Consider the following 21,131-nt stretch of genomic DNA (forward strand, 5'->3'; position numbering starts at 1 on the left):
CGTGTACCTTTCTTGGTGGAATGACTGAAACTGATTGGCTATCGGACCCCTTCCGTCTAATAGGTGCTGTTCATGAGTGGTTGTTTTCATCTTGGGCGGGTTTAGTGACATCTGTGAACAGTCAAAGGGACTGTGTCTGTGATACAATATCCCCAGTCAATGTCTGTCTTCAGGAATTTTGGGAACCAGGGTGATGTAAAACTTTTTTTGATGCATGTAATTGTAATCAATGATTTAAGACAAAATTAACCTGACAAATGCAGAAAGACGTCAGTGTGTTTAGTTATAATTCCAGCTTCTGGCATATATAAAATGCTTTGGTGTTACTGGTTCTTATTATTGTAATTTTCTTACAGGATGGTGCTGGCCCACATGCGAACAATTCCAGAACTCATTCTTCTTGGTCCTCGCTGCCAGTCTTCAAAAAGGCTGCCAATATTTTCATTTATGGTGAGACACCCAAGAGGTGTGTTCCTCCATCACAACTTTGTATGTACAGTTTTGAATGATGTCTTCGGTATCCAGGCAAGAGGTGGATGTGCATGTGCTGGTCCATATGCTCAGGATCTGCTAGGAATTCCTGAAGAATTAGCTCAGGAGTATGAAGAAGTACTGCTTGAAGATCGGTGAGTGTGGAATAATTTTGTTGTTGTTGTTGTTGTTGTTGTGGTCTTCAGTCCTGAGACTGGTTTGATGCAGCTCTCCATGCTACTCTATCCTGTGCAAGCTTTTTCATCTCCCAGTACCTACTGCAACCTACATCCTTCTGAATCTGCTTAGTGTATTCATCTCTTGGTCTCCCTCTACGATTTTTACCCTCCACACTGCCCTCCAATACTAAATTGGTGATCCCTTGATGGTGGAATAATTACATGAACATTAACATTCCGTATTGAATGCTCATAATTAGCTCCATGCTGCCCGTAGAATAAGCAGTCCAACTTTGTTTGCACTTATCGTTTACTAAAAATGTAATATGTGATCGTTAAGATGTGAGTGATTTAGCCCAGCTATTAAAGAAACAAATTTATCGGTTATTTGTAATATAAATATTGTTTGGCAAGGTGGTTCATCGTTTGCCTACTAACTGGAGTGCTTTGTAGCAGATTGGCAGGTGATGAGTAGTAATGTCTCTAGCTTTTTGGTCTCTCACTTTTCCTCAGAAAGGAAGATGAAAAATATAGATGTAAGCACAGTTTTGATTCCATTTCATAATCAGGTAGTTGCCAGGTCATTTTATAACCCATGAGCAGCTTCTTCTCCCATGTGATGCTGATGATGAGGTCCCATACTATGCGAGAGTCCCACACCTCTGACTAGGCAAGGTCCTAGCAGAGGTGGTTTGCCATTGCCTTCCTCCAACCATAATGGGAATGAATGATGATGATGATGAGGATAATACAACACCACTCAGTCATCTTGAGGTAGGGAAAAATCCCTAACCCCGCTGGGAATCGAACCCGGTACCCCGTGCGCTGGAAGCGTGAACGCTACTGCAAGACCACAAGCTGCGGAATTCTCCCATGTGCCTCACTAAAAACAAGATTCTGCTCTTCACTCTGGTATCATAACAGCACATTATAAAATCAATGTATGCGATTGATGGAGCATACATCATTTGTAATTACTTTAGTTTGGGTAGATTTCTGTGATTTTCCCACGATAATAATTTTGTTTTTAATATTCACTGAATTCAGTTGTCCTCTATATTACTTACTACATTTTGCAAATGATCAATTTTGTTATGGATGTGTCACACATCAGTTAAAATTTTATTTCTGAAATATTAAGGCTTGTACCAGATCTACTCAGGAGATGGAGTATGTGAAGGAGCATTGCTTTTACATCTATGTGCAGGCTGTTATTAGCCCAATTTTTATCTTCTTGATCCCAGGACCAATGTGAATAAAGAAATGTCTTACTTTCTGCACAGAAATTTCAAACCTGGTTCATTGGATATAAGGCACCATCTTTCTCCAAGTGTTTCCCAGTTAGGACTTTTCATCATTTTATACCCACTCCCCAGATAAACCAGCATGTATCTCTTTTTACTGCCCTTCTTTGTGTATGCTATATGTACCCTGTTACCCCAACATGGTATAGTTACCAAACTCTTGAGTATTATTGTGTGTGTGGACAGCGGCTTACCTTAGTCTGACCTTCATATTTCCCTCTCTTTAAAAATTTTCTTTGAAATGTGTGCAACATGGATGTGAATAGATTACATTATTGAACTTCAACAACTTATGGCATTTTTTTGTTTTTCAGTTTCCCTGCAAGTATCATTCTGCTTCTGTTCTCATTCTGCTGATATGAATGAATGTTCATCTCATTTGTGATTTTTTATTCTTTAAATGTCTCCTCTTGTAGTAGAGTCCATTATTTTTCTCTTCAGTCATCTATGCTATGGTTGCTCAAGTTCCTGGAGAAATCTTAATCAAAATTAGTTTTCCACCTGTCAGGGCTAGCAATTTAAATTCAGTATGCATTGTGATAACAAAGTATTGTGTTTGTAGCTACAAAAGTACTTTGGAACAATTGTGCTCAATAGGTGTTCTTAACTCTTCTATGCTGGTGCATAAAATTTAGATGATACTTTTGGTAGTTTGGGATCTACATGCTTGTTACCTTTGCAATGATCCCTACTGATGTTACCATTCTACATGGCTAATGCTGACCCATCTAATGTTTCTCAGCCTTTGTTTGTATGCTGTATATGCTACTGTCTCTACTGATTAGCATGCATTTTTTTTGTCAAATAGCACTGTGGGTTTGTTCAGTAAAGAACTATTTACACGCTGTTGAGTTTAGGAACCTGAAAGTGATAGGTAATTATGTTATTGTGTGTTAATAATTCATGTTAACTTCCTGCTAAAGCAAATTCAGCTTTGTAGTAACTTTATTCCAGTCTTAACCCAAAATGACATCTGCTTAATATAACTTCTCATGCAGGCGACTTGACCGCACTCATTTACGCCGCCATGAAGAACACTCGAGCTTTGAAATGTTGCGTCCTGGTTTTGCTCGTATATCATTGCCATTTTTTATGGCTGATCAAGAGGTGGCTTTCGTTTTGGAGGCTATAAAAATGGTTGCTACAGAAGGATGGAAGCTTCTGCCTCAATACATACTAAACCCTGAGACGGGAGAATGGAGACATCATACGAATACGGTAATTTTTGTTACTTTACACAGTATTCTGTAAAGTACAGTAGGAAAAATATCAAGTGTTTCAGGTGTAATTAAAATATTACGTAGTTAAGCTCAAACACTTATTTCAATTCAGTTCGTATAACATATCTGCTTTCTATTCCTGTTATGGTTTCATGGAAGTAATTTTTGAACCTTGTACTTTTACTCCATTATTTTAAGAGTAAATTTGAACAATTTGTAGTTGTTATTAGAACCACAGCATTGTTTGGGTTCCAAGTATCTAAAATAAAATCAAAGTTTTTTTATTGGCAATTAAGTATTTGAGAATACAAGAAAACTGTTTTGGATGCTATCTTTGATTGAAATAATTTGTCAGCTTTTGTACAAGTTCTGATAAGATCAGATTATTCTGTAAGTTAACTTTGCAATTAAATTAAATTTTGTTTCCTTTCACAATAAGTAATAAAAACTGTTAAATGTAGAAATTCTGAAACAACTTAATTTTTCTAGTTCCCTGACCTGTTTAGCGTAATCAAACATTACAGGTGTTTCGCGAGAGAAAATGGCTTGGCCATATAAGATACACTGATGGCAAAATGACTGTAAGTGAAAGACGTATCTCCTGCCTCGGTACGTTCCCTCAGGACTATGCTGACTGCCTCCATACAGCTCGCAATATATTCAACAAGGCTAGAAAGGTGAGACCTACCCTAGGTTGTTGTCTATTGTCTGTCGCTTGTGCATAGTATCTGAATTTCAAGGGGTGACATTCAGTATATATTTTTAAAACTAGAGATGATAAATACAATTTTCATTTTTTCACTTTTTCTCAGATGGCTCAGAGGTACCCACTTGCTGATCAGTGTGTGATGTTTGATGAACACACAGAAAAGTTGCGGTGGTTTATGCTACCAAGTGAAGCACAGGACTTGTTACTGGGACACTCACGTCGGGTTAAGCACCACGTTCCATTTGAACCAGCTATATATGGAGGTTCGCGGGGGTCACCAGTGCCTCCCCCGGTTGCTGAAGAATCATCCCTTCCTCCTTCCCCTGAAGCACTTCCTCGTCACGGGAGCCTTCCATGCATAGCTCCACGGCTGTCGGGTGGCCGCCCAATCTCACCAGCAGTGCCATCTCACAGGTGTGACATCTCTTACGTAATGGCTATTTTTGAATGTTAGAAATAGTTTAATATTTCGTAATCAAACTTTGTATGTAGACTCACTCATATGTTGATCCTGATCTTGCAAACTTAATAACAACTTAGTAGCAGAGAAATTGCTATGCTATATTTTTTAGTAACAAGAGTTGCTAAATTTCAGAGTTGATTTTATGTAGGCTTACTTTGAAATTTTTGCTGCCTAAGCATTGAAGATCTTAAGTATTATTTTCAAGTACTAAATAATTCTGATGTTATTATCAGAAGTAATTGCACTTTTTGTTTACAAGGTGAAAAACGTGGAATATGTTTTCCCTATGCATTTGAAATATTCATTCACCCAAAGAGTAAGGTGGATGTAATTTATACACAGGTAAGTCATTGGTACTAAATCGAAAAATTAAATAATCTAAAATAATTTCACTCATTAAAATAAGGGAGAAATACAGATTAATATTTATTTTGTGTTATCACTTGGTATTTCTCTTTTTCATTCCCATTTCATTGATGCCTTGGTCTCTTACTTTTATCAGCCTTTCTATTGCTCTTTGCTGTACTCCAGTCTCTGCCAAACTACGGAAATTACTTGTCCTCTAAAAGTACACTTCCAACATTATACTGACTTTGCTTAATGCCACTTGAGTGCATAGGAAATTAATGATTTAGGTTTTTTTTTAGTTTTCCTGAATCATTTCTTGCAAATATCAGGTCGATTCCTTCAACAAGGCCACAGGCGACCACCTTTCATATCCACATTATCACATCTGTATATACGAGGGCTATCCACAAAGTACATTACGTTTTGGAATTAAAAATAAATAAAGTACTGGAAATTTATTTTGTTATATACAGATGAAAGCCACACTTAAATACTACTTTTCTACATAGTTGCCATTTAAATTAAGGCACTTATCGTAGCAATGGACGAGCTTGGAAATTCCTTCGTCGTAAAATTCGGCCGCCTGCGCCTTCAACCACGTAATGACTGTCTTGGGACAGAAAAGATGATTTTTGTGGATTTCCTGGAAAGAGGCACTACAATAAACTCTCAAAGGTATTGCCAAACACTGCACAACCTCAGAAGAGCAATACAAAACAAGTGCATGGGAAAGTTGGGCTCAAAGATCTTGCTGATTCACGACAACGCCCGGGCCCACACGGCAAATGCCACTCGTGAAGTTCTCGAATCTTTTAAGTGGGAGTTGTTTCCTCATCCGCCGTACAGTCCCGACCTGGCACCGAGCGACTTCCACTTATTCCCAGCTATGAAGAAGTGGTTGGCTATGCAGCGTTTTGATGACAACGCACAGCTTCAAGGAGAGGTAACCACGTGGTTGAAGGCGCAGGCGGCCGAATTTTACGACGAAGGAATTTCCAAGCTCGTCCATCGCTACGATAAGTGCCTTAATTTAAATGGCAACTATGTAGAAAAGTAGTATTTAAGTGTGACTTTCATCTGTATATAATAAAAAAAATTTCCAATACTTTATTTATTTTTAATTCCAAAACGTAATGTACTTTGTGGATAGCCCTCGTATTTATATGTGTACATATAGAGTTACACATTTTCCCCGTGTTAAGCTGACAAATCCTTTATAATTGTTGAATGATATCTGGTGGATAAAATGTTGCACTACTATAAAATAATAAACATTTCAGTCAGAACTAATCCAGTAAATTCTTTGTCATTTATGTGTCAGCCTGTTGCCAAATGGTAACTAAAAGTTTTTTGTGCTGTTATTTGGAAGAAAACAGTATATTTATACTTCTGTGCATATAAATACATTGGATAGGTACACGGAATTTATTGCCAAGTACACTTGAACATTTACATAATTATAATTACATTCTCAATGAAAAACGTCCATGCCTATGCTCCCACTCAGTGACACTATCCCTTTTTTTCCATGGCAAATGGAAGGGAATTAATGCTATGTCGTGAAATCCCACAATGTTTGATACTGGATCGCTACCTGGTAATAATTTAGGCCAATCATCTCCAATGGCTTTAAATGACTTTAGAACTTAAATGTTTATTGATGATACAAGTGCAGCAATCCAGCACCCAAACTGAACCATATAGACATAGCCCAGCAGATGATAGCTGTATAGGCCTGCCAATAACAGCAAACCGTTTATGTTGTAAGCTCACACTATCTCATATTTTGGATGAACCAACATGTAGATAACTGTTTTTTTCTGATGATAAATAACTTTTTTTCTGATGATACTAAGTTTGTCAGCTTAATACAAAGAGAAAATTTAATAAAAAGGCATACATACATGCAAAAAAAATAATCTTACAGATCTTGTTTCACTAGGCTTTATATGTTTGTGTATGTACTTGCAAATAAATCAGCTGCCAAAACTGCTATTACACTATTCATTCACACCTCAGCACTAGTTGTTGCACATGTTAGATGTGCTACACACTTCAAACAATACCCATTTGGCTAACATCAGAACCGTGACAGTATTTCTGTCTTTATATTTCATCTTTCATTCTTCTGTGTTTGAAACTGAGTCAGCATTCCTCCACATCTCTAATCAAGGATTTAAAATTTTCTTTCTACACAAATGTAGTATATGCCTATTGTAGGATCACATAGGTGTTTTGTTATTAATTTATGATATAGATTTGTTTTCAATCTGTCTTTAAATATTTTGGTGTTAGTTATTTCTTTAATCTACTAGCACAATTTGTTGTGTAGTTTAGTCCCTAGTAGAAAATACTGTTATTATGCTTCATTTCTATTTTTTTATACGAAAGGAAATTGGGTAGGCTGTTTGAATAGGTAGAGCTGTTTGTATAATAATTGCTAATGTTTTTTTCCTAATGTACGCAATGGATTGGTAGATGTGCATTACAGAACAAGTTGGTTGGAAGCCCAACTAAAGCTAAAGATTGAGTGAACTGAGTGAACTGAGAAGTGTTACGAAACTACAGGGCACTTACTACCATACACTGAGGACAGAATTCTAAAGGCATAACATACTGTCAAAACTGGGATCTTTATGTGCTAATTTCCCTTAAACAGACATTCAATACTCGTCCTTAAAATTTTGTGGAAATTGTACAATCTAATGAATTATTACATTCTTCAATTTGACATGTTATTTTCTCCCTTTAAGCTGAAATTTGTGCTGTTTGTTTTCTTTATTTCTAATAATACCATAATGCATACTGATCAACTGTAAACTTGCTTGTGGGTTTCGTTTACTACTTCCATAAGGAATCTTGACATTTTTATCTCTGATTACAGTGGTGGTGTCATCATCAAAGAATATGTTTCCTCATGTTTTACATTCTCTGCAAAATTGCTGCACTATATTACTGTATTTTGGATCTGATAAATATACCATCAGAAGCTTCACCTTATTTGAGGCCTGCATTCTCTCCACTCTAAGCACCTATTTTCCACATATCATTAACGCCAGTCATTGGTTATTCCTCTTATTCCTAATGATTCTAGCTGCTATTGTAGAATTGTATGATTAACTGTGTCAAAGGTCTTGGAAAAATCTAAAGATATACCTGGGACATAGTCATCCTCGGCTGGTGCATAAAGCACCAATTTTTAAACTCCACTACAATCCTTTCTGCACTTCGGAAAAATTGTGCTCCACTGAGGAGATTGTATTTATTCAGATAATTCATTTTTATGTTTTTTGTAAGTTATTCTGCTATTCTTTTAGATGACAGCAGGGAGACAGGTCTGTAACCTTTTATATCTTCCCCATTGCCTTTCTTTAATTAAGGTAAAACTTTTGCCTGTTTCAGATACTCTGGGAAGCTACCTGAGCTGAAAGATTCATTTATTCTGTCTGTTAAAGAATCTTGCATTCATTGTTCCATTTCATTAAGTGGCTGTTAATCCTGCTGACATTTAATTTTGTGAATTTTTGTTCTGTTTTCCTAATATGTCTTGTGTGGTGAAGTCATATCATGACTGTTCACTTTTTTTGATAGGAGGTACATATATATTTCGGAGAATTTTTGTTGTAATTTCTCTGTAATATGGAAACAATACTCATTCACACAAAAGGTGAAAAAAGTGACAGTCTGGCAAAAGGGCACATTCTGCAGACCACTTGTAACATAATTTTTGTGGCAGGGGTTCATATGATTAGATTAATAGTTTACTGTAAAAGAGTGCCACTGTTTGAAACACTTGATGTTATCACTTGATGTTATAGAATTTAAATTTCCATCATGTCAATTTGAAATAAGTTTCTTAAGTTTAAAACAGTATGATTTGCTCTCTGCAACAACAATAATCCAAAAACAATGAGGCAGCAAATGAGAAAAGGATGATGCTGAAGTACAGTATAAAACATTTATAGAGACAAATAGTGTAAATACGAGACTGACTGCAAAACACACCTATGTATGTAATTACTTAGGTCTCTTTAAGGAATCTGCCCATTCTGTGATAAATTTTCTGACAGAGCATGAGAAAGTCATTCTCAAACATATGATATAATGATAGGTGATGTAAAATAGTCAAACAAAATGATGGATTGCTGTTGTATGCTTACCTGGTGAAGAACTGCCCACAGAGATTGTAAAATTGGCACATCATTTATCATGGAGGTCTTCAGCTAATGAAAGTGAAATGAGTGCTGAGTGACATGTGACATACTGTTTATCTGTAATCAGTATCTCTAAAACTTCAGAATATTCAAAGTTGGGCAGAAAATACACCACTGTAACAGCAATACAGCACTGAAATGTCTTGAATTTTAGCAAACAAGCAACTGTGTATTTGCAGAATGTTTATTGAGACCTGATTTGATTGTTGTATGGTATTGTATCAGTGGATAGTGTTTATGTGCAAAATTCAACCGCATGTTTTATTGCTTATGTAAAATATTATTGTCCAGGATTCATAATGCACAACTTCAAAAAATCTAAATCTGTCTAAAACAGGCTAGCTGTTTCTGAAGTATGATTTGCAATCTGCAACAACAATAGTCTAAAAACAATGAGGCAGCAAATAAGAAAAGGAAGGTCTGAAATACAGTATAAAACATTTATAGAGATGAATAGTGTAAATACAAGGTTGACTGCAACACATACCTATATATGTAATTACTTATATGAATATAATAGAGGGAAACATTCCACGCGGGAAAAATATATCTAAAAACAAAGATGATGTGACTTACCATACGAAAGCGCTGGCAGGTCGATAGATACACAAACAAACACATACATACACACAAAATTCAAGCTTTTGCAACCTTGAATTTTGTGTGTATGTATGTGTTTGTTTGTGTATCTATCGACCTGCCAGCGCTTTCGTATGGTAACTCACATCATCTTTGTTTTTAGATATATGTAATTACTTAGTTCTCTTTAAGGAATCTGCCCATTCTGTGATAAATTTTCTGACAGAGCATGAGAAAGTCATATTCAATAGATTCAGTAGGTTTCACCCTCATGAAACACATGATATAATGAGAGGTAATGTAAAATAGTCAAACAAAATGATGGATTGCTGTTTGACACTTACCTGGTGAACAATTTCTTACAAAGATAGAAAAATTGTCACATCACTTTTCATAGAGGTCTTCAGCTAATGAAAGTGAAATGAGTGACATACTGTTTGTCTGTAATTAGTACCTCTAGAATTCCAGAATATTCAAAGTGGGAAGGAAAATACACCTCAGAAACACCCATACAGGACTGAAGTCTCTTGACTTTTAGTAAACAAGCAATTGTGTATTTGCAGAATGTTTATCAGGACCTGTTTTGATTGTTGTATGGTAGTGTATCAATGGATTGAGTTAATGTGAAAATTCAACTGCATGTTTTGTTGCATTTGTAAAATGTTATTGTCCAGGATTTGTAATGGACAAACTTCGAAAATCTAAATGAGGATGATGTATGGTAGATACCTATATCAGGTAATTATAGCTTAAAGATGGAATTTGAACACATCATTGGTGAAGCTTTTCTACATGCACGCCATGTGGTTTTTACACATTTACAAAAAATACAGTTTACAATTTGTCTCTCTCCCATTTTAACTATATTTACTGTAATATCACTTCCTGCTTTATGAGAGATTTTTTGAGTGTTTTGCAAGGGATATACAGGGTAGCCCAAAATAATGCATACATTCTTTGAAACTGAATATCTCTCTAATTAAAGCAGATGGAAATGAAACATTGCTGGTGTTGTATACATTAAGGTGGTATATGCTTAAAAGATCACCATCCACATTATCAACAATGACTTAGAACAGAGCAATATACTAATTGTGTTGTTTGGAATGGAACAGTTTTCAGGCTTGCTCAGTTTCCTCTCTTAGATCATCCAGTGTTTGTATTTTGTGGCATATACTGTGTATGCCGTGTACCCCAATCATACAAGTGAAGGGGGTTGAAATCTGGTGAATGAGCTGGACATTCCACAGCACTTCCACTTCATCCTAGTCACATTGAGGGGAACATGCGATTGGGAAATTCTCTCACAAATCGAAAATGAGGTGCCAACCCCTTCCTGCTGAAGGTAACAATCTTCATTTTCAAAACTGTCATTAGATCTGGAGTCATCAAGTGCAGTATTTCTACATAATAGTCACCTGTGAGTTTTTTCAAAGAAATACATCCAGATTATCCCTCCAGGCAACAGACAACATCAGACTGATATTCCTGGTAGATTAACATGCCTTTCTTCAATTATGTTTGAATTTTTATTTGCCCAATACACACAATTATAGCCGTTTAATGTTTCATCAAGTTTAAATGTCACTTCATTTGAGCAAAGAGTTACTTCTTGGAAATATTCATCTTCTTTGCACATGTTGATGAAACACTCACAAAATTCAGTTCACCCATCAGAGTCATCCTCTTTTGGAGTATGCACAAGTGTCAGAACTTTAGACTTCCACCTCTGAATCCACAAAATTCAGTAAACACTGGTTTTAATGATCCCTGTCTCATGAGAGCATTGCTTCACAGACTTTTTGGTGAATGGTGTGTACATCTTAATCACTGCAGCCACTCTTTCATTGTCTGTTTTTCATCTCTTTGTTCTGGTACAGTCCCTCTTCACATCATACACCATTCCATCAACTTCAAACTTGTCTTGGATTCATGTAATTATTAAATGTGAGGATAGGAGTATTCAAAATTCAACTCAGGAAAGTCGTGGAGCCTCATTCACATTTTCTGTTTTCAAATAACCCTTTAGCACCCACATCGTTTCATCAAATGATAACACCATCTTTATTTACAATCCTGCAACAAATGGAAGCATTGCTAAGTTTTACACTGACTTCTAATTATTATTCACAAAAAACTTATTTCTATCTGCTTTAATTAAAGATCGGCTCAGTTTCAAAAAGTGCCTACATTATTTTGGGAGACCCTGTATTTTCCAAATTGAGGATAATTTTTTAAGAATTTATATTTATTGTGTGGAATGTTCTTTTGTTACCACATACGCAGGGGTGAACATGGGCGAGCCAGGTGCTACAGTTTAGGCTCTGGTTCAATACCTCCACCACTTAGCCCCGAGACTGCAGCAGTTCTGGGCTGCATGGTAGGCCAGCGCTCCTGTGGCAGTCAGACTGACCTCACCGACAGGCCACCATATGTGGGCAGCCCGCTGCATGTTGTAACTTCTACACCAGACATGGTTGGTGCTCTAGGCTCCCCTCACAGTCCTGAGGACATTCGTGCATATGTGCAGGAAGTAACGCAGGTTTGTGCCAAATTTTGACTAGTGTGGATAGAATGCTCTTAATACTATTATTAAACTGGAGACATATTTGACATTGAAGTTCTGTTGACTACGTATGGCTCTTCACTAGATACTAAAAAGCTGTGAATATGGTTGCTGCCTTGTGGTCTTCAGATTTATCAGTCCTTTAATTGAGTCACCAATGCTACAGAATTACTCAACGTTCATAATTCTGAAGGTATATGTGTGTGTCTGTGTGTGTTTTTCACTGATCATAAGTTTATATGTTAATTTGCTGCATTCAGTATCAGACAATAACTGTTCAATGTTATAATTTAACCAGAAATAGCCTGAGTGGAATGACTTATATGATTTACACATTTAGTTTCTTAAAGGTATTACAATGATTTTCTTTTGCTAAATACAAAACAGACATGGAATCACCATCTTGCTCTTCTTAAGTTTCAGGCAGCCTAAATTGTTTTGTGAGTTGAACAACTCTAAGCATAACACTGATAACACTGTATGTATGTAAAATTACTCTGAACTTTTTCTTTTATATTTCCTATTTGTGCATAGGCAAAATTGTCCCAGGCTGTTACTTTCTGGAGTACGAAGGTGTACTGAAAAGTAGTGCCTCCAAATTTTTTATGTGAAAACTCATAAAGCTTTTACAATAAAACATACATTATTAACATTCCATCATTATTCTTCATGTCTACATATTTACTTCACAACATAGTCACTGTGGTGATGAATACATTTTGTCCAACAAGAGACAGTTTGTTGACACCATCACTGTAGAATATTTGACTTTGTTGACCGAGGCAAATCTCACCTTTGCCTGCACCACTTCATCACTACCAAAGTGATACCCTTGAAGGTGTTCTTTAAGTTTTGGTAACAGATAAAAATCAGATGGGGCCAAGTTGGGACTGCATGGAGCCTGGTCGATGACAGTGAACCCCAGGTACTTGATTGTTGCAGATCTCACAGCACTTGAGTGGTCTGGAATTGTCATGCTGAAGGAGATCGTGCTCCATGTGTGGATGAACTCTTTGAATTTGTGCTCAAAAATTTGATTACAGCACACATTTTTTCATGCAACAACATAGTTACTTTCCACATTGCAGTGTTACACACAACAATTCTAAGCCATCTAGCGGCTGAGGGTCAGAACATGTGTCAGTGAAGCAGGAAAGTTGACTGGGTAATATGCATTATGTGTAATCATCAATCAATATCGATAACAGAATAAAAAAAATGTGGAGGCATTACTTTTCAGTGTGTATGCTTCTTTTCTTACATAGCTTAAGTGTGAAATTGTGTATTCAGTGTTAAAACTTTCAACATTGTGAATAGGAAGTGTCGATGCGTTCTGAACAAATGTCAGCAAGTTTTCTATGCGTATCATATAAAAATACATCTCTGTGTTGCATAATGATACATAATTGTGCACATAACTATTTTAACTGTTTTGATACACTTCACACAATGAGTCTGTGCCATTTTCAGCATTTTAGAAGATATATTTCTGATTATGCACCTTGAGTGCAAAATTTTGATACAAAATTGAAGCAATGTGGTCCAGTTTTTTTCCTAAGGTACTGTGAGTGATGGCCTTTGATATTCTTACCGTATGGACTTCAATGAGGTCTAAGAGAATCACTCACAGCAATCAGCCAGAAGATATTGTCAACTGTCAAAATAAAATGCATAAAAATAAAGTAGTAAACACACCAGGATAGCCAGAAATTCATCTTCTATTAGTTGCACTCTGCAATGCAAGATACAGTTCTCTGGAGGGGAAGTGAAAAAAAGACTACACTTATGACATGTATCTTAAACACAAACCAAAAAATGTGCATCAAAACCAGACAAACCACAAGGAGTGTGTGATCTATGCCGTCATTATATGATGTTGGCAACTGAACTGGTACAGTGTCACTATCATGTTCACTAATTGATATTTACTGCTATGTCACCAGGATAATTTTTTTGGTTCTCTTTACTGAAGTAGCTTAGTGTCTAGTATGGTGCATAGTCATCATTTGCTTATTACTGCGTATTTATAGCCGCCATATAGAAATGCTGGCTAGGTGTGGTTTGTAGACATTTCCTTCTGAATATAACTTTGTATTTTGTGCATGGTACAGAGCCTTCCAAACATTTCATTAAGTATGATTTTCCTGCTTCATAATTTCCAATTTCTAGTACAAGTGGGTGGAGGAGGGGGAAGGTAGAGACTTGAGGAGTCTATGTTGGATATTAACTTACATTTCAATTTATTAGGGAACTTTTAATAACAATTTTGATATGTTTGAGTGTTACAGAGCTTAAAATTTGTTTCAGAACAGCCACTAGAGAAACTTCTCAATGTGTTATAATGAAGTAGTTTGTTCTGTCAGGATAAAATGGAAAAAAAATTAACCATAAATTCATCAGATCTTTGAAGCATTTATTGTTTTTATTCTTGGGCCAAAAGCTGCATTGGACTTGCTGAAAGAAGTCATATTCTCACATGAGGTCATTATTTTATTTGGAGTAAACATTTTATTTCTTTTTATATTTGATGAGTTAATTTTGTGCATTGGGCATTATCAGGTGATGTCACCCAAAAAGTGTGTCATATATTGTAGGAATTTACAATTCACTTATTGTATTGGGAGTATTGTATGTGCTGATATGGTTTGTACTTTTTTGGTTAAACATGTAGGATCTAATATCTGTTTCTGTCATGCCCGTATGTACTATGGTGGCGTAGCATTGTTATTGGGGAAACCATAACTTTTCTTTCCATCTTGCTATGTAGAATATGATGTGCTGCAAACGTATAATAGAAATTTTATGTCCCAAGAGGGGCAAGATTGCAAATGAAATTAGTAAGTATATATTTCAATTGAACAGCAGCCTCACGTGGGATAGTGGCTTCTTTCACTGAGTCTTATGTAACTGCAAGCAACAACACTATTAGAGTATGAATACATGCCTGCTGATAATACAAACATGATTATTTTTAAAATGTTCTGACACTCTCTGATTTCAGGTTAATAGATAGTAACTCAATTACATATCAATAAATTTCTTTCCTTTTGCAGTCTCTCGCCACCGAAATAAAGTCGGAGATTCGGGAAGTGATATCAAAAGTGGACGTATTACTGTCGGACAGTGAGGGAAATGGCTACAGTTCTTCTTGTGACACTCCACCACCGACAAGGTCTTCATCCTTGAAGCAGTCACAGCAGACGCCTCGAAAGGCTCCTGCATCACCAACACCACAAACACCTCCTCCACAACAACAGACACCAGTTCAGCAATTACCGGTAAAACAGCCACAGTCTCAGGAGGTACCACTCCAGAAGTCAACATCTGAGGTGGCACAAATCCAACAGCAATTGACCCAAGAGGTGCAAATCCAACAGCCACTGCCTCAGGGGGCAAAAATCCAAAAACCACAACCTCAGGAGGCACAAATACAACAGCCAATGCCGCAGGGGGCAGAATTCCAACAGCCTCTGTCTCAGGAGGAACAGTTCCAGCAGCCTCCACTCCAGCTGCCACAAACACAACAGCAGCCACTTCAGATATCACCACCACAGCAATTATTACTTCAGCAATCACCACCACAACAAGTATTCCCTCAGCAGCCACCAACGGCACAGCAGCAACAATCACTTCAGTCATCACCACCACATCAACTATTACTTCAGCAGTCACCTCCCCAGCAGCTGTTACTTCAGCAGTCACCTCCCCAGCAGCTGTTACTTCAGCAGTCACCTCCCCAGCAGCTGTTACTTCAGCAGTCACCTCCACACCAGTTACTACTTCAGCAGTCCCCCGTACAGCAGCCTTTACTGCAGGAGACATCACCGCAACAGCTGTTACTGCAACACTCGCCACCACAGCAAATACTAGTCCAACAGTCTCCGCAGCAGATAACATCATCCCAGATGCCTGGAGAAACCCTAACAACTACTCTAATACAATCACAAGGTGTACCTGCAGACAATGTCACTTTCTTAACAACTGCCGATGTGGCTGACTACATAAAGGAAATGACTGCTGAAATGACTAGTGAGGTCAAATCTGAAATCAGAGATATGGTGTCACAGGTGGACGAGTTGTTAGCAGACAATACTGAGGGAAGAATCTCTGACTCTTCAGCATCACCCTCCTCAGCCAATGGCTCACTGTTATCTCCTCAGCAGACTGAACAGAAAAATATCACTGGGCCCCTGGCCCCTGTATCGGAGGTACAAGTGCTTGCAATGTACTCGTAAATGTGATGTTGTGTTTGAAACACTGTTTGTGGATTTTCTTGTTGTTGTTTATTAATAGCATGTTTATGCAAATTCAGTGCCTCTTGAAATACTTTTATTTGCTTTCCTGCAACTTGTACTAAGAAGAACTGTTACTTCTTTTTCTGTTTCTTTCTGCCACTCACAAATTTGTCACCTGCTGGTAAAAACATGTGAGCTGGAAACAATATTCTTTCACAGCTATGAAATATATCCAGTGAATGATTCACACTGAGACTGTGAATGCTTAGTATTGTAATGTATTCTGGCACTATTTGGTCACTAACTGTTTAATTTGTTGGTTGTTGTGATAACACAAATGCTTGGCTATATAATCTGTTAATGCATGAAAACAGAGTTTTTTCTCCAAAAACTGTGTCAATACTTTGGTTGCCCTTAAGATTATATTTCAGTCTAAAACATCAATATTTGAAGTTTTTTGATTAATATGAAAGTAGTTTGTTGTATGTTAATTTGAATGTAGTATCTAGTGTCTATTTAATTCACAAATTGTTATTTATTGATAGATCATGTATAAAGGAATATCACATCCACTTCTATAGTATTCTCTTTTCTGTGGATATTTGACTGGCCCTTTCATTTTTTAGTCTCAATTTGCACTTTCAGCTCTACCATTTTATTGTAGTGTATATACTTTGTGGTATAGTGCATTAATATCTGAATCTGTGAAATAACTTTTACAAACAGTTTCTTGAATTTTTTGTCACATCCACCCATCACATTCATATTTACTACGTCTCTCTCACTGTTTGTTTTATAGGTAAGGCAATAAAAGGTCTTAATATGTAGTAATGGTTTTTCTTCTAAAAGTTATTTATATTTTATTTCCCTTTTTTTATAAAAAAAGGTTCATTGTTGTCTTGAATAACAAGATTGTCAAAACTGGAGATAAAATAATTTTAAATTTTTCATCGCAGAGTGATACTTCGACATCTCCTGATGAGCCGCCATCCAGCAGCATCCAAATGATCAGCGAGCCAATGTCAGAGTCGATAAGTGAGCAGGACTCTACCTGTAACCCCGAAAGTATTTCGCAGGTAGGATTGCGTATTTTCTTGAAAACACCAATAGAGAAAAAAGTTCTCTGTGATCTTATCTGTCCTGTCTTTCAGCACTGTAATGTCAGCGTAAAGACTTCAATCCACGCATAAATTGGCAACAGTTTAAGAAAGTTACTGTGTTCAAAATGTGAATAACTTTCTGCTAGACATGTGAACAGCATCATTCTTGCAAGTCTGAAAAAATGTTACATAAGAGACATGTGAGACTGATAGAGAGGATCTATACTTGTAATACAACCTTTCACTGGACTAGGCTGCTAACATTACTTGAACAAGAACTTCACTGAAGCTCCAGTTACTGTTGTGTGTGATGAGTGTAACATTGGAAATACTATACTGGATACTGAGTAGTCCTCCATTGTAGTTGCAGCACCTTGTTCATGGAACAAGTCTGGATAGCTCGTAACATATGTGCAAATATTGTGGGCTTGTGCAAGAAGAGTGTGATAGTTACTGCTTGTATTATGACAGGGGCGAAAAGCTCATTGCGAGTGATTCTATGTGCTAGGAAGTGAATATGTTAATGTTTGTTTTTATAGCTTACTGCCATTTGTTAAAATATTTGAGAATTTTGGTTTTCAGTTTTGCTGTGGTGAAATAATGTAGTCTCTGCATAACTGTGCTCTTGTCTATTATTTGATGTATGTTTTTGCTAAATTACAGAAACATATTGTTTCTCACTTATTTTCCAGTTTTTTTTATTTCTGTAAGGTCTTGTTGTTCAAATGTTACTGTACATTGGTGGCGATCATTGTCTCACTATGTACAGCAGGGCTTATTAAATGATGTCATCTTTCACCTCATTTTTTGTTTGGTGGTCCTCTAAGTCTTTATTTACAGGAAGCAAAAGGTTTTAAAGAAATAGCTGACGTTAAAGAAATAGCTGACAGTTGTTTATGATTGGTTTGAACAACAGAAAATTTTGCTAACTAAATTATGACTCTTATGACTTTTATTATTATTCATGAGTAGATAATCAATTCAGAGTTTGTAGCAGTGTACGGTCTTTTCTTTTTCTTCTTTTTAGTACCATTGCTCATCTTGAATTGCCCTAAATGTGATTCTGTGAAACTATATTGCCACCTTGAGCATGTAGTCAACAAATTAGAGGACCAATGGAAGGATTCCTATTACAGTGTTTGCAAACACAAACATGTTAACAATTCAAAAACATGGAGGTCTCATTGGATTACGGAAGTTTCTTACAGTGAAGAACAACAGTAGGGGTGTACATAGTATAGATAGAGAGGATTAGGGAGCAATTAAAAATTAGAAAATAAGTCAAGAATACTTAGGAGGCCAGAATGCAAGTCCCTTCATGCAGTACAGTAAGAAACAGCACAATTTTTTATTGTAAATGTTAAGTTAAAGCACTCCCTTGTTTTTCTCTTAATCTTTATACTGTGTAAATGGTCTTTAAAATATGTTTTCATACTGAATGAAGTTTTTTTCTTTCCATCTTCCAGTTGTTCAATTTATTCTCTTCTTTCAGTTCATCTTATTCTTTATTTTTCTCCATATATGTTAAGTATATTGCAACTGTGTAGAACAGTACATTTTTATCCAAATAACAATGACAAGCGGAAGTGAAATTCACCGAAGTTTTATTACATTCATCACACCTGTCCTGAAATGGAAATGATCTAGTTCAGTGCACTCCTTGGTAGAAAGGTTTCTGTGCTGCCCAACTGACACCACAGCTAATAATGTATTAGGAGCATTTCTTGTGAATGCCTCAGTTAGCTAATAAAATAATACATCAGCCTAAAGCCATTTTCCTTGTGGCTGCTTGAGCTGTTTCACAATAACTAACATTGAATGTACATGTCTGGCTGGTGGATGATATTTCACTTTTCATCCACAATGTATATTTGGCAGCACTTGTCAAACAACCATCTTATTATCTTTTGGAGAATGTAGGGTTATTGGGCAATCATCTGTAGTTGAAACCAAATAGTCATTCTGTATCCAAGTCAGGAACAGGACTCAATTATTGAATAAAACAAATTAATAGTAAATGATTTATAACAAATTTTAACTTCTCATTTCATTATTTATACTGTAGTGTGTAAATATAAAGCTGTACTTCCATTTTTTAGTTAATACATGTATGACAACACCTGTTATATGATTACCTTATTGACTTTAAACAGGTTATAGAGACAGAGAGTTGCCACTGATGATATCATCCTTGATTGTTTGGGAGCTCAGGACACCATGTTTGTACCTATCTTACATTTCTTTCAGGTACCATGAAATGTGCGATACTATTGTAGATTGTTTTAAAGTTCCAAATACTGATTATGTGCTATATGAATTTGTATGTGAAAATATGATACATCTTACCACACTTTGCATGTGTCTTGTCATTCCATACAAGTATCACACACTAAGTAAATCATACTCTATGATGTAGCCCTATTGGAGTGCATTTCCTTATATTAGCAGTTATTCTCAATATCCTCTTCTCTAGACCAAATACAAAGATAAGAGAGATTACGATGCTCTCTGAGATGTGTAGAGTGTCATTGTTCCTTTACTCCTTATTAAATAAGTATTAAATAGGACAGAAAGTTGCTAATGTTGCTACAAATTAGTCCCAACCACTCACAGATTCCACAATGCTGCTTGCAGTTTCTTACAGAGTGTAAAATTTGTAGATGTAGAAGAATGGAGTGAGTATCAGAGATACCAATTGTGTGAATTTTTTGGCAATGGATGAAACTGTTGACAATGGATGGCTCAGCTACAAAGCAAATCACTTGAATCAAAAAGATCACTTGCAATATTGAATTTATTTTTCCCATTATGGCACTGTTATCACTTCAGTCTTCTTCACAGGTGATTACTGTATAGTCAGAATGATACAGGTGTATAATAGTAGTATGAATTTTGTTACAATAGTCTGGGTAAGTCCACTATATCAGAAAATTTTGTCAGACCTGAATGAGTAATCTTCTGTTAGGTGATTGTAAATCCTAGAAAACATTCATGTTTTGAATAGGGAAAAAAGTACCTTATGCTGCTAACAAACTAGTTTAGTCATCTTAGACATCTACATGTGTCTGTATTCCACATGCCACCAAACAGAACATTATGAAAGGAGTATGATATACCAGAAACCTATCTGCCCCCTACACCCCCCCCCCCCCCCCTCCCTGCCCCACAATCCACCCTCTTATTTTTGTTCCATTTTCAAATTATGCACAAGAAGGAAGATTGTTGGCGGTTTCTGTGTACTGGAATGCCAAATACTGTATAATTTTATCCTTGCAATTATTATGTGAAGTGTAAGCTGGAGGGAATAACATACCTCTTGACAGACATTTCTTACAATGAGAATTGAGAGGGAGTGATCTGTGTGTACTTCAGATCTGTGACATTATGCATTTATGTGTACTTCATCTACCATCATTATTTTTGTTGGACATTACAAATGAGGAAATGGCAATTATACATTTATATACCTTTAAAATCTTTTTTGGTTGTATGTCTGTTCCATTGTCTGTTCATTACTCTTGCTATATTAACATTTTAGTTCAGAGTGTGTTGCATATTACATACAGGTTTATCAAAAATAGAGTTACAGACTGGTTTTTCACAACTAAAAATATACAGCATTAAGGTGCACCTTGTGGAATTTAGAATATCTATATATAGCACAACTCTGATGCTTGTCAGTTGTTAATATCCACATTGGCATAAATTTGCACTTTTACTGTATATTGTGGAATTGAACACCT

General features: G+C 36.4%; 1 protein-coding gene across 1 annotated transcript in view; it reads left to right on the forward strand.

Moving 5' to 3' along the window:
• Positions 1–21,131, forward strand: part of LOC126413131 (uncharacterized) — a 186,669-nt gene that overhangs the window by 107,352 nt on the left and 58,186 nt on the right. The window contains exons 9-15 of the mRNA XM_050083023.1: positions 357–626; positions 2,953–3,172; positions 3,699–3,851; positions 3,987–4,297; positions 11,774–12,029; positions 15,107–16,261; positions 17,245–17,364. Coding sequence (XP_049938980.1) covers positions 357–626; positions 2,953–3,172; positions 3,699–3,851; positions 3,987–4,297; positions 11,774–12,029; positions 15,107–16,261; positions 17,245–17,364 — 2,485 coding nt within the window. The remainder of the gene's footprint in view (positions 1–356; positions 627–2,952; positions 3,173–3,698; positions 3,852–3,986; positions 4,298–11,773; positions 12,030–15,106; positions 16,262–17,244; positions 17,365–21,131) is intronic.

This window comes from Schistocerca serialis, chromosome 7 (genome assembly GCF_023864345.2).
Source record: "Schistocerca serialis cubense isolate TAMUIC-IGC-003099 chromosome 7, iqSchSeri2.2, whole genome shotgun sequence".
Taxonomy (NCBI): Eukaryota; Metazoa; Arthropoda; class Insecta; order Orthoptera; family Acrididae; genus Schistocerca; species Schistocerca serialis.